Source organism: Suncus etruscus, chromosome 14 (genome assembly GCF_024139225.1).
Source record: "Suncus etruscus isolate mSunEtr1 chromosome 14, mSunEtr1.pri.cur, whole genome shotgun sequence".
Classification (NCBI taxonomy): domain Eukaryota; kingdom Metazoa; phylum Chordata; class Mammalia; order Eulipotyphla; family Soricidae; genus Suncus; species Suncus etruscus.
Window position 1 is genome coordinate 95,166,250 of NC_064861.1, and position 13,197 is coordinate 95,179,446.

Consider the following 13,197-nt stretch of genomic DNA (forward strand, 5'->3'; position numbering starts at 1 on the left):
AATCTCCAAGTAAGCATCAGCCAGAAACGCAAAAGTTAAGAGCCCAGCTAGGACCAGCTCCCTGCCTCCATCCTCCATCCTCACAACCCATTTTCTTCACCTCCAAACCCATCTGGGTACACTCTGCCCCAGAAAGGTGACTTCTTACCCTTTCCTTCTGCTTTCTCCTCCATCTCCAAGCCCTTTTCGGGAGAGACCTTCTCTGGGAAGGACTGCTGGGGACCAGAGGGTCCCTTGGAAGGGGGGTCAGGGTGGAGCTCTTCCTTTCCTACTTCCATCCTGAAGCCAAGCAAAGTCCTGGCTCAGCCAAGTCCCAGGTTCTGGAGCCACCAGCCAGGCGAGGTGCTCTCAGCCAGGTCCAGAGCAGAAGTGAAGGATGCTGAGAGGGACTCACTTTTATACAACCAAAGGTGGGCGGAGCTGTCTCCTATTGGCTGAAAGTGTTTAGGCTTCTGACCAATCACCATTGCCTTTGCCTTACTTTCAACTCGACCAAGTTGACTCGGGTCAAGTCTTGGTCATTAGCCTAGGTTCCTAACCCTCCTTCTAGTGCCTTCTAGGGCCCTAGGCCTCACAGCATCACTGTGGGAGTTAGAAATTCCCCTATTCATTTTGGGTGCATTATATGCATCTTGTTCAATTTACCAACTAGACATAAACGAGTGGGTTCAAGGATAGGGTTTGTCCATAACCCATCACTGAATATTGCCTATAACTTTGTGAAAAGAATAAATATATGAAAAGGTAATATAGTCCTTGGTCATAATGAGGCTTTAAGTTTTTTTTCTTTTTCTTTTTTGTTTTGGGGTCATGCCCAGCTGTACGCAGGACTCTAGACCATCTGTCCATCCAGTGACCTCTACTTGCCACATATCTGATGGATAACGTTGGTACCAATTTCATGCCTAGAAGATCTGGCTCCAATAGATGGACTGGCCACTGAGCATACCAAAAGACTAATTTACAGCCTTCCAGTGGAACTTAATGGGGAAGTGTGTGGGGGCTGGTGGAAATGCCTCTTCACACAAAAAAAAATAAATTCCAGGTGTACTTGGTGACCAGGTCCAACACTCCCAGTGGTGGCTCGAGTATGACTGTCTCCACCCACTCTTAAGTCCCAGACTAGACCAACATAAAATCATTTCCAAACATACCATTAACTATGAGTGAGGCTCATTGTTTGAGTTGATCTTTGCTTTGCCTGAGTTAGTTCTGGGGTCAACTTCAAGAGTTGACTCCTAAAATGGTCTAAGATCTGGAGAGAGAGTCTGGGCTGAGGCACTTGCCATGCACACAGCTGACCCAAATTAACACCATCTGAGCTTCCTGGAATTAGCCCCAAACATTGCAGGGTGTGACCCAAAACAAAAACAAACACAGGTTGAATTCCCTGAATAAAGACCAAGTAGCCCACTTCCAATAAAGAGACCCACTTATACTAATTCTTCATTCTGTTTCTACCTATTTCATACAATGGAATAAAAAATTCTAAGACCTTATGTATGTTGTTTCTGCTAATATGCAAAACTTTACTAATTTGAGCTGAAATCATACTATGATAGTTTAAGTTCTTCCCTTGTGTGTAGCTAACATGGACTTGTTCAGAGGGTCTGAGTCCCACCAAGAGTAAACTCTGAGCCCAGAGTAATGTCTGAGGAATTCTGGGAATCTCCATTCCCACCCCCCAAAAAAAGTAAGAATAATTAGTAAATGCTTACAGGCTTTGAATAGCAAATTTTTTTCTTTTGGTTTTTGGGTCACACCCAGCAGACCTCTGGGGTTACTCCTAGCTCCACGCTCAGAAATTACCGCTGGCAGGTTCAGGGGACCATATGGGATGTGGAGCAGATTTGAAACAATGACCTTCAGCATGGAAGACAAATGCTTTCCCTCCATGCTATCTCTCTGGCCCCTGAATAGAAAACTTTTATGAGGTCATATTTCAAATGTTACCATGTCTTTCATTTCAAATTTTTCATAAAACATTTCATATTTTGGGTTCCTTTCATTAAAAGGCACACAGGTAAGAGTCATTATGAAGGACTGGAAAAATAGTACAGCAGATTGGGCACTTAACTTGCACATGGCCAACCCTTGTTCCATCACCAGTACCTCAAATTGTTCCGTGAGCTCAGCCAAGTGTAGTTCCTAAGTGCACATACCTGAGCATTTTTGGTACTAAAAATAACGAAAAATGAAAAACAGGGACCGATGAAATAGCATGGGTACTGTGTTTGCCTTGCAAGCAGCCAACAAGAGTGGACACCGGTTCTATTCTCAGCATCCCATATGGTCCCCCAAGACTGCCAGTGCGGTTTCTGAGCCCAGAGCCAGGAAGGCCCCAAGCACTGCTGGTTGTGGCCCAGAAACCAAACAATCAGTCAATAAATAAAGTTTAAAAAAGGTTGAAATAGGGAACAACATCCAGTTGTTGTCAAGTGTTGCCTACGAGTCCAAAAAGATCCCAGCTGTGTGTCTGGAGGACAGGGGTTACTGCTGGCTCTGTGCCTAGAAATTGCTCCTGGCAGGCACGGAGGACCATATGAAATACCAGGATTTGAACCACTGTCAGTCCTGAAGGGGCTGCCTGCAAGAAAAGGGGTTTCCTGTTCTTTCTGTGGGAGGCAGCCCAGAAGACACCAAGGAACATAATCTCTCCAGGACCCACACCAGCTAAGATGTCCCCACCCAACCAATGTGGGGCTGATTCCTGCCATGTGTTTGGGCACCCAGAGCCATTATAAAGGACTGCTGCCCTGCTCCCTGTCCTCTTTCTGTGGGAGGCATCCCGGAAGACTTCAAGGAACATAATCTCTCCAGGATCCACACCTGAGGAGCGGGCGTGCTCATCTTTTAACCCCTGAATCTCACTACTGCACATAGTAAAAAGCACTCCACAAGCTTCACAATGGGGAACTTTTGCAGTACAACCCCATGTAGAGAGAACCAAGATGGCTGCTCTGATAATCCAAAAAGTACTAAACAGTTAGGTTTACTCTCAAATAAAATGTTTAGAGAAGAATTATGGAAGATGTTCATGGAGCTCAAAAAATGCATCGATGGACTTGAATGGAGCACAAATAAGAATCAAGAGGATTTGACAAATAAAATTAGAAAATTTCACACTGAAATAACAGGTCTGAAAACTCGGCTTATGTATTGAAAACCTCAATGGAAAACCTCTCCACTGGAGTAATGGCAGCTGCAAATGGGGTCAGTGAGCCAGATCATGAGATGCAGAACAACTCCATAAAGCAGAAGAGATTGGAAGAGAACCATAAAGCAAATGATCAGACAATGTCTAGACTACTCAAAGAATGTGAATTGATGAAAATAGAAGTCTTTGATTAACCCATCAGAAACAACATAGGAATCAATGAAGTCCCAAAAACCCAGAATAAGAATAATAAGGGGAGTTGGAGGAAGAGTGAGAACAGGAAGAGGAGGAAGAAAAATTTTAAAAAGAATAAGGCGAAGAAGAAGAGTAATCAAAATAAGGCAAAGAAGAGTAAGAATAAGGCAAAGAAGAGTAAGACGAATATTGTGAAGAATAGTAAGAAGAAGAGGGGAAAGATGAAAAGGAAGAAGACAAATAAGAGAAGGAAGGAGAGTAAGAAGAGTACAAAGAATTGTAAGAAGGGAAGAAGATAAAGAAGAAAAAGGCTTGCAAGCAGCCATTCTAGGACATAAGGTGGTTGGTTCAAATCCCGGTGTCCCTTATAGTTCCCCGTGCCTACCAGGAGCTATTTCTGAGCAGACAGCCAAGAGTAACCCTTGAGCACCGCCAGGTGTGGCCCAAAAACCAAAAAGAAGAAGAAGAAGAAGAAGAAGAAGAAGAAGAAGAAGAAGAAGAAGAAGAAGAAGAAGAAGAAGAAGAAGAAGAAGAAGAAGAAGAAGAAGAAGAAGAAGAAGAAGAAGGAGAAGAAGAAGGAGAAGGAGAAGAAGGAGAAGAAGAAGAAAAAGAAGAAGGAGAAGAAGAAGAAAAAGAAGAAGGAAAAGTGAAGGATTAAGAAAAAGGAGATAATAAAAAGACAAGAGGAGGCGGCTAAGGATGTGGATCAATTTCTAGAGTAGCTGACCTATATATCCCAATGACTAGATTTGATCCCAAAGGATCTCATGTCATGCTCTATTTTTCTCACAAATTGTATGAATTCAACTTATCTGTATGTATAAAAATATGTGATATGCTTATGCATATGGTTTCTATTGCAGAACCAGGAGTAATATCTGAGAATTTCTAGATGTGACTGCAAAACAAACAAACAGCACCAAAGAAAAAGGCAAAACCAAACTAAACCAAAAGGTTACACTTCTTTATTATTTTAATCAACAGTTGAGAACTTGCCTTCTTCTCTAGTGGCTGATAGGTACCTCCCTATGTTAGGAAGCTTAAAGTTTGCACATTGGACATGAACAGCAAATGTGTGTGTTCACAGATGCCTAAGAAACTCCTCCAGAAACACCCCTATGTGCAGGCAAGTCTACATATTCAGACCAGGAATCTGCACCATAATGAACTGTTTTATTAGCATAACAAAGAAATAAGCTAAAGTGAGGAGTTGAGTGAGTGAACAATGAACAAAACAGAGTCATGGGCATTGACATAGGACAAATCTCTACAACTCAGTGCAAAAAAAATTGGTAAATATGGATATTTGACAGGAATAATATTGGGTCCCCAATCTCTCAGGAATGATAGACAACACACAGCTAGTAAATAAGCTAACTCAAGCTCATCAGATAAGTATCAGAGTACAAAATATTCATTGGGCTTACCAGATTGCCAATAAGGTGATCTGAGTAACTCAGATCAGTAACACTGGATGGTTACCAGTTTTCACTTCTACCCCACATTTCCTGCCCATTAGTTTCTAGTTATAGAAGCAAAATAAGATGCACAGTTATAAGTACCAATAAAAAAAATCCCTATTAAATCCCGGCTCTCATTTTACCCGATTTCCAGGTCATGGGTTAGACTTGGAATCTGAGCTGTAAAAGTAAGTACATACAAGTCCTTCTATACAGAGTCAAACAGATTACAACTACACACATATACAACACAGACCAACATCCATTCCAAACACAGTCACCTACACAGTCATGTACATACACACACTGTACAGACCCTTCATCCACTTTATTATGTCCTGTGATTAGAGAAAGGACTCGTGAACTTACTTCTGGGAAGGCAATCCTAGTATCTAAATCACTCTGAGAAAGATGAACACAGACAACCAGTTCTAGGGAATGAAAGAATGAAACTGTTGGAGTCTCCCTGGATGTTCCCAAACTGATTGGCAAAAAGAACCACTATAGAGCAACCGTTCCTGGCGATCTCCTTGAAAGATGTGGAGACACTGCTCAAAGATGGGGAAGGACAGCACAAAGAGGGGCACCATATCCCCATGATTAGTGGTTCCTTTCAGGCTTGACTCCATCCTACCCTCCTCTCTCAGAGAGATTCTTAGTTCAAGGAGAGATGACCTATCAACCCATTTTATTTTCACTACATTGCTCCCTAAAATTTTCTAAGCCACAATGTTTATGCTTATCTTCTCCCTGGTGCCTCACTTCCCTCAAGCTACGATTCTGATCTGTCCCTGGCCCTGCTATCCTGCCTGTGTCCCAGTTCCTCTTCTCTTGTATAAACATTGTCCGAATGGAACCCAGTGTCAGGTCATCAGCTGAGAGGAATGTACTCAGTCCCAAATGCACTGAAAGGGTGGAAGTTGACACTCACTGGCTCACTGGGTTGCCACAACATCTTGAATGTGAGTTTGGCAACCAGTGCTGTGGAGTCAGGCACCTTCATACTTGGGGCACAGAGCAGATGCTCAAGAAACATTCTTTTGGAGAATGAAGACGTGGGTTTCCCCACAACTGCCTCATTCCGAAACCATTGCCTATTGCAGTTCGACTCCACTTCTCATCAGAGAGTTGGACCTGCCCCGCTGGAGGAGGTCTTGGTCATCTCTACCCAAATCAGAATTATTTGTGTCATGATACTATAATGGTTGAGTGGTAAACAGGAGATCTGGTCATATCTTTGCTGGCTAACCCTGACTGGGAAAGAGTCTGGGAGTCACTAAGTTCCAGAATAACCTGACAATGTGTCCTGGTCCCTCTCGATGAGCTCATCTCCCTCATCTCCTCCAGGGATTCAAGTTTCTCCTACAATGAAAAGTGTAGTCTTTGGAGATACTAACTTCAAGGTCCTGACTGTCGTCAGCCACCGACAACTATTTTCTGGTAATGATTACTAGTCCCAAGCCTTTTGTCCCTGTCAGTGCTGCTCTGGTAAAATGACAATTACAGCTCAGAGGGGAGGTGAGATCATAGGATCCCAAGCTCATATTAGGGCCTCTCCTCTCTATGTCACACACAGAAGCAGTGGCAGCATCACATCAGGTGCCCTGTGCAGGGAGCAGAAATGTGTCTTGGATTTCCTGTGACAGATTGAGAGAAGAGTCTTTCAGGAAGAAGACACATCTGAGCCTGAGTAAGTGATCCTGTCAACATAGCATTTCTTGTGGGGTCGAAAGAGCTGCAGCTGTACAAGTTCAGGAAGGTCAAAGAATCTGACCTGAATGAGGCTTCTAGATAGTGCATCAACTCTGCTAGTTGAGCCACTGTGGGTCTGACCACCATGTTTGTTTTGTATTTGAACTAGTGGAAATTAATGTTGATTTTACAACTTTAAAGGATTCTATTCTAAATCTTCCTCTAGTATAGCTTTCACAAAGTCCAGTATGCAGGATGTTGGGAGAGCTACATATACTGCATCCATACTGGTATTAAAGTGTAGGAAGTGTTTATTAGTGTTTGAATGTCCTTGTATGGTGGATCCCCTGTGATGCTGATGTTCCCAAACCACCTTGCAGGCAGAAACCTGTGGAGCATCTATTCCAGCAGGGCCCTATTGAGCAACTAAAACAGGGATTTTCCTTCAATCAAAAGGTTCATAGACACCGCCCCCAAGATGGGGAAGGTCAGCACTCAGTGGGGTGCCATTTTCCCATGACCAGTGGTTAGTTTTTCGTGTGTGACTCCTAGCCATCCCTCCTCTCTCACAGAAAGCTCTGGTCAAAGGAGAGATTAACTATTCACACGGTGTTGTTCCTGAGGTATTCCTTAATTTCAATGTTCATCTTCTCCTGTCTTACTTTCCCCTAGCTATGCTTCTGCAATGTCCTGCTACCTTGCAGGTATTCCAGTTTCTTTTGCCCTATATAAGTATTATTGAAATGATATATATTGTCTTTAGTCATCAGCCCGGGACCTATTATTTCCTGATTATCAGCTTGGGCAAATGTCTTTAATCTTGAGCACACTGGAGGAGCTGAAGTTGACCCTTGCTGGTTGCGTGTGTTGGCACATAGTAGAGGTCATGTGTCTGCATGACTTAAATGGGAGAGAAATTGCATTCTCAAATATTGGACTAGTTACCTCTTGAGGACATTAATTTTCTCACTCCTGGGAGCTTGAATGGTTTGCTCAGTAAGATGAGATGTTCACCCAAACTCATTTGCCCCAAGGTGGAAAAAGCACTTGAAAAGAAGGCAACTAGTGCCGGTGTATTTCTTTTTTTTTTTTTTTTTTGGTTTTGGGGCCACACCCGGTGATGCTCAGGGGTTACTCCTGGCTTGGGGGACCATATGGGAAACCGGGGGATCGAACCTCGGTCCATCCAAGGCTAGCGCAGGCTAGGCAGGCACCTTACCTCTAGCGCCACTGCCCGGCCCCAGTGCCGGTGTCTTTCAAGGCAACTAATACCTGTGTCTTTCAGACAAAGTGGTCAGACTCATCTGCACCATATGACAGCTTCTGGCTTTAATATTTTACATCCATGTTTGTAAGCATGGTGTTTAAATAAAGATATTAAAATATTTTTAGATCTATCCCAAGTTCAACAGGCTTGTCTTTGCATTAATAATTTGTACCAAATAATTGATATATAGACTTCACCAATCTTGACTCCTGGAAAATATTTCAACTTCTAAAAATAGGCAAGTTTCTTGTGAGAAAGATTAATTTACTTTATATAAATACTTTGAGTAATAGTCAAGTACCCGGACTTCAGGGTGGGATATTATATTGACCACATAACACCATATTATTGTAAAATCACCCCATGTAATATATCTCCAATCCCAGGTGAAGAGTTTGAATCAGCATCATGCATGAAATAATCCAGACCAGGATGAGGGTGAAACACATATAGTCTGGCCCTCTTCCACTTATCTCCAGCAAGCTGCATGCCAGAATGGATGTTTTTATGAAGTACACAGACCTCCCCTTGGTGGGTCACTATGAACAGCTCAAGTTATCTTGAGCCTGTCCAACCAAGATTTACAAATAAGACCATCTCTGTTTTGGGGGTAAGTCCAAGTAGCAAACAAACATACAGAAAAAAAAAAAAAACAGGAATGAAATTTGTTTTGGGTAAAATAAGCTGTGACCTAACAACTTAATTAGACAGTGAATGCGGGCGTCCTTCCTACCTCCTGCCAGGCAGTCATAGCACATTGGTTTGAGAAGGTGCCTTTGGCCCGTTGCTGAAATGAGCTCAAGTTTTTGTTCTGGAACTTGACTCTTGATACCTACAATGAGTGTTACACAGAAGCCGGTGCCAGCATTCCTTAGTGAATGGCCCAAACTCCAATGATCATGTTTCAGTGTCTTAATACAAAACGAAATAACCAAATGCATCATTCTTGTTAGTGTTCTAATTAGTGCAGCAGCTCAAAAAATAGCACTTTCTGGTAAACACTCAGAACTTTCCTCAGCTCTGTATGCACTGTGACAAATCACTAGTGATTGTACGTCTATTTATTATCCTATGCAAATTTACTCGTGTCTAATAGAGGTAAACACATTTTTGGAACTACACCTAGCAATGCTGAGGGATTACTTCTGAGCCTGTTTTCAGAAATCACTCCTGGTGGGTTTGTGAGACCACATGGGGTACAGGAATCAGCCTGAGTTGTTGTGTGGAAGGGAAATGTCCTACCTGCTGTACTATTGCTCCATCTTGATGTAAGAACCTTTATTTATTTCTATTATATTTTCCTTTGACAGCATTGCCATCTGCAATATTATTCATTGTTGAGTTTTAGATGTGCAGTGTTTCAGCACCAATCCCACAACCAGTGCCAACTTTTCTCCATTAATGTTGCCAGAATCCTTTTCATCCTACCACCTCTGCCCCATCATAACAGGTACCCTTTTCACTTTCATTGTTAATGTTTGGGTCCCATGATTTCATTGTTGTTGACTCTGTGGCTGGCATATTTAGTTTAGTTCTTTTTTCTTTTTTATCTTTTTTTCTCTTTCATTAATTTAAAGAAAATGCATCACATAGTTGACATAAATTAATCAAAATATTAATATTAGTTAATATTAAAAAAAGAAAAAGTATAGTAGCAAGCTTATTGTGAAAATTATTGAATCACCAATGACATCATTAAGACAATGTCGGAAGTTTTAGTTACATGTCTAATTTTAGTAATTTGTCCATATCTTGTTATCTTCCCAGTCTGTTAAATTGGGAGTTCCTTTAGGGATGACAGCATGAAATATAATGTTGTCCAGAAATTTAAAGCTACTATACTACACATTTTAAGTACATATACTCTGCTGCAGGGCATCATGAAAGAAGGGCTGGTTCAAACTTGGTGACTATTTCTAGGGAAGGTTGCAGCTGCCAGGTTTCCCATAAGATGGGAGATATGCGTTATGGTTGGAGTCCTCACTGGATATTTGACACTTCTTTTTGTACTGGTGGAGTGTTTCACCTTCTTTTTCTCCTTCATCTCTCAAACCGATGATGAGCGCCTCTAGAAGAATTTCACTTATTTTCGGCGTATTAGACTTTTACCCCAGTTTATTACTTTTCTCTTCTTCAAACAAAACCACGTAACTTGAACTAGCTAGTCCTGCCCCCAGTTAGAGGGGGAAATAAGGGAGGCACCAGGACCAAACAGGTGCAAGATTACTAAGTAGTAGGCTAGGTACAGAGGGGACCACATATTCTGGCAGCCCTGGGGGTGAGGAAAGAGCATATGGGAGGTAGGACAAAAACGGAGGTGTAGGGAGGACAAATGGGTGATGGAAATCCCCCCTGATTTTATGTAAATATGTACCTAAAATATTATTGTCAACAATATGTAAGCCACTATAATCAAAATAAAAATTATATTAAAAAATAAATAAATCAGCAACTAGTTCTCCTAAATACCTTATCCCAAGAAATAAGTCTCTTTCCAAATCAATTATTTGTATATTTGGGACTTTATTTCTTTGAAAGCTAATAAATAATTCATTGTTTAAACCAAAAAAAAAAAGATGGGAGATATGGGAGAGGGTTCCAGTACTTACTTCAAAAAAAAGTTTTGGCTCAACACCCAGTGAACTTGAAGTATGGTCAGATCGGCGTCCCCACAGGGAATCATAGGTGGTCGATGATGAGGCAGAGCCATTGGGAAATGGTGATTCTGGGTGATGGAGGCAGTAACTCTGGCTTTGGCATGGTGGGGGTGTGGCCTATCCTATCCTTCCAAGAAGGTCAGCTTGGTGCTGCATGAGCTGGTATAGCCATAATATTTCTTGGCTTGGTTTATATCTCATTTGAGAAAAGAGTGAATCTATGGAGTTTGTTAAATTTGAACATGACAACTGTCTAGTTTAGTCGATTTTAATACCACCAATGCACCTGAGTTCCTTCAGCGCCTGTCCCCTATTACTTAACATCTGTCTTTCTCCTCCTCCACTCAATATTTTTCCTTCTCACTATACTCTGAGGTCAAGAGTGTTTTAGACAACACTTATTTAATCCATTGCATTCCTCATGCAGTTATTCTAAATAGTATATATAAGTGATATCATCCTTTATTTATCCTTCTTCTGGATATTTTATTTAATGTAATATTATCCAAGTACATCTATATTGCATGATTGTATTTATTCCTTACAGCAAAGTACTAATCCATTGTATGTCTGTACCACATATTCATAATATACTCATCTGCTCTTGGACATCACTGTTGATTCCAACTCTTAGCCATTATCCTGAGTGTTGCACATGTCTTTTGGATGAGTGATTTTCTGTTCTGGGGATAGATACCCAAAACTGGAATAGCTGGTTTATATGGCAGCATGATGCTGAGTTTACAGAGCAGAAAACCCTCATTCCTATTTTCCTTAGGGGTTGAACCAGACAGCATTCCCACAAGCTCCCATACAAACATTTTTAAGGCTATATGGTCACAGATTAAGAGAAATAAATGTTAGGATCATGAGATTACTCAGAGTTCTTGGATATTAATGAGTCACTGTCTGTAACAAATGTAATTCTTCTTTTTATTCCAGCAGAAATCTCTTCTTAAAAAGAGAACAATATCCACCTGGAACTCAGAAGAATGGTGTCTGCCTCCTGGGTAATAGGAATGATGTTTATGATTCAGGTGTTCATGGGGATTTTGGGGAACTTCTCTCTGCTTTTCCATTATCTTTCCCTTTCAGTCTCTGGGGGTAGGTTGAGGCCCATAGACTTGATCCTCAGACACCTGACTATCGCCAACTCTTTGGTGATTCTCTCCAAAGGGGTCACCCAGACCATTGAGAGTTTGGGGGTGAAAGATTTCCTGGATGATACTGGGTGCAAACTGTTTTTATGCCTATACAAAGTGAGCAGAGGGGTGTCCACGGGATGTATCTGCCTCCTGAGTGTCTTCCAGATGATCACCCTCAGGTCCTGGACCTCGCGCTGGGCAGAGCTCAAGGAGAGAGCACCCAAGTACCTCAACTCCTCCCTGATCCTGAACTGGATGCTGAATCTATTGGTGAATCTTCGGATCACCTTGAATCTAACTGGTGTATCGAGCAACAAAAACATCACAAGGCAAAGAGAGCTGGGATATTGTTTTGTCTATATTCAGCATGAACTATCACCCCATGTAATCACCATATCGTTATCATTTCCTGACCTTTTGTCTTTGAGCATCACGGTCTGGGCCAGTGGCTCCATCATCTCCATGCTCTACAGGCACAAGCATCAGGTGCAACACCTCCACAGAAACCGTGTCACCCCAAGAGAGTCCCCAGAGACTAGAGCTACCCACACCATCCTGGTACTTTTGAGCACTTTTTTGTCCCTCTACGCCCTCTCCTCCATCTTTCAAGTCTATCTCGGCCTTTCCCCCAATCCCAGCTGGGTCATGGTGAAGGTGTCAGCGCTGTTGGCTGCTTGTTTCCCCATTGTTTGCCCCTTTGTGCTCATGCGTCATCATCACCACAGTGCCTTTTGGCTCTGCTGTGACCAGAGGCAGAACACACACCCTTTTCCTATTGCCATGAAGCTGTAAGCTACCTCTTTTTTTCACTAAGGGAAGCTTATGTACTCATCTACCTCTTAGTATAAAGCATTGGTAACTAATATAGTTAAACTACAGCCAAAAGAACAGAATTTATTTCTTTTTTAATGAGTCAAATACATTATTTTTAAATAATATTTTATTTAAACTCCTTGTTTAATTGTGGTTGGGTTTCAGTCATATAAGAGGACACCCCCCATCACCAATGCAACATTCCCACCACCAATGTCCCAAGTATCCCTCCTCCCCACCCCGACCCCGCCTGTACTCTAGACAGGTTTTCTATTTTCCTCATACATTCTTATTGTTAGGATAGTTCTCAATGTAGTTATTTCCCTAACTAAATTCATTACTCTTTGTGGTGAGGTTCATGAAGTGCGCTGTAACTTCCAGCCCTCCTCTCTTTTGTCTCTGAAAATTATTGCAAGAATGTCTTTCATTTTTCTTAAAACCCATAGATGAGTGAGACCATTCTGCGTTTTTCTCTCTCTCTGACTTATTTCACTCAGCATAATAGATTCCATGTACATTCATGTATAGGAAAATTTTATGACTTCATCTCTCCTGACGGCTACATAATACTTCACTGTGTATATGTACCACAATTTCTTTAGCTATTCATCTGTTGAAGGGCATCTTGGTTGTTTCCAGAGTCTTGCTATGGTAAATAGTGCTGCAATGAATATAGGTGTAAGGAAGGGATTTTTGTATTGTATTTTTGTGTTCCTAGGATGTATTCCTAGGAGTGGTATAGCTGGATAATATGGGAGCTCAATTTTCAGTTTTTGGAGGAATCTCCATATTGCTTTCCATAAAGGTTGAA

The 13,197-nt window shown here is 41.7% G+C and overlaps 1 protein-coding gene across 1 annotated transcript; it reads left to right on the forward strand.

Moving 5' to 3' along the window:
* Positions 1–6,131: 6,131 nt before the first annotated feature.
* On the forward strand, positions 6,132–12,365 carry LOC126028676 (vomeronasal type-1 receptor 4-like). Its single transcript, XM_049787611.1, has 2 exons — positions 6,132–6,252; positions 11,524–12,365. The coding sequence occupies exons 1-2, from the start codon at positions 6,132–6,134 to the stop codon at positions 12,363–12,365; spliced, it is 963 nt and encodes a 320-aa protein (XP_049643568.1).
* The last annotated feature ends 832 nt before the right edge of the window (positions 12,366–13,197 follow it).

Coding starts and splice junctions, on each gene's coding strand:
- LOC126028676 (XM_049787611.1), top strand. CDS start 6,132: ATGAGCTCATCTCCCTCATCTCCTCCAGGGATTCAAGTTTCTCCTACA. Junction 6,253..11,523: donor CCACCGACAACTATTTTCTG/GTAATGATTACT, acceptor TTTCCCTTTCAG/TCTCTGGGGGTAGGTTGAGG.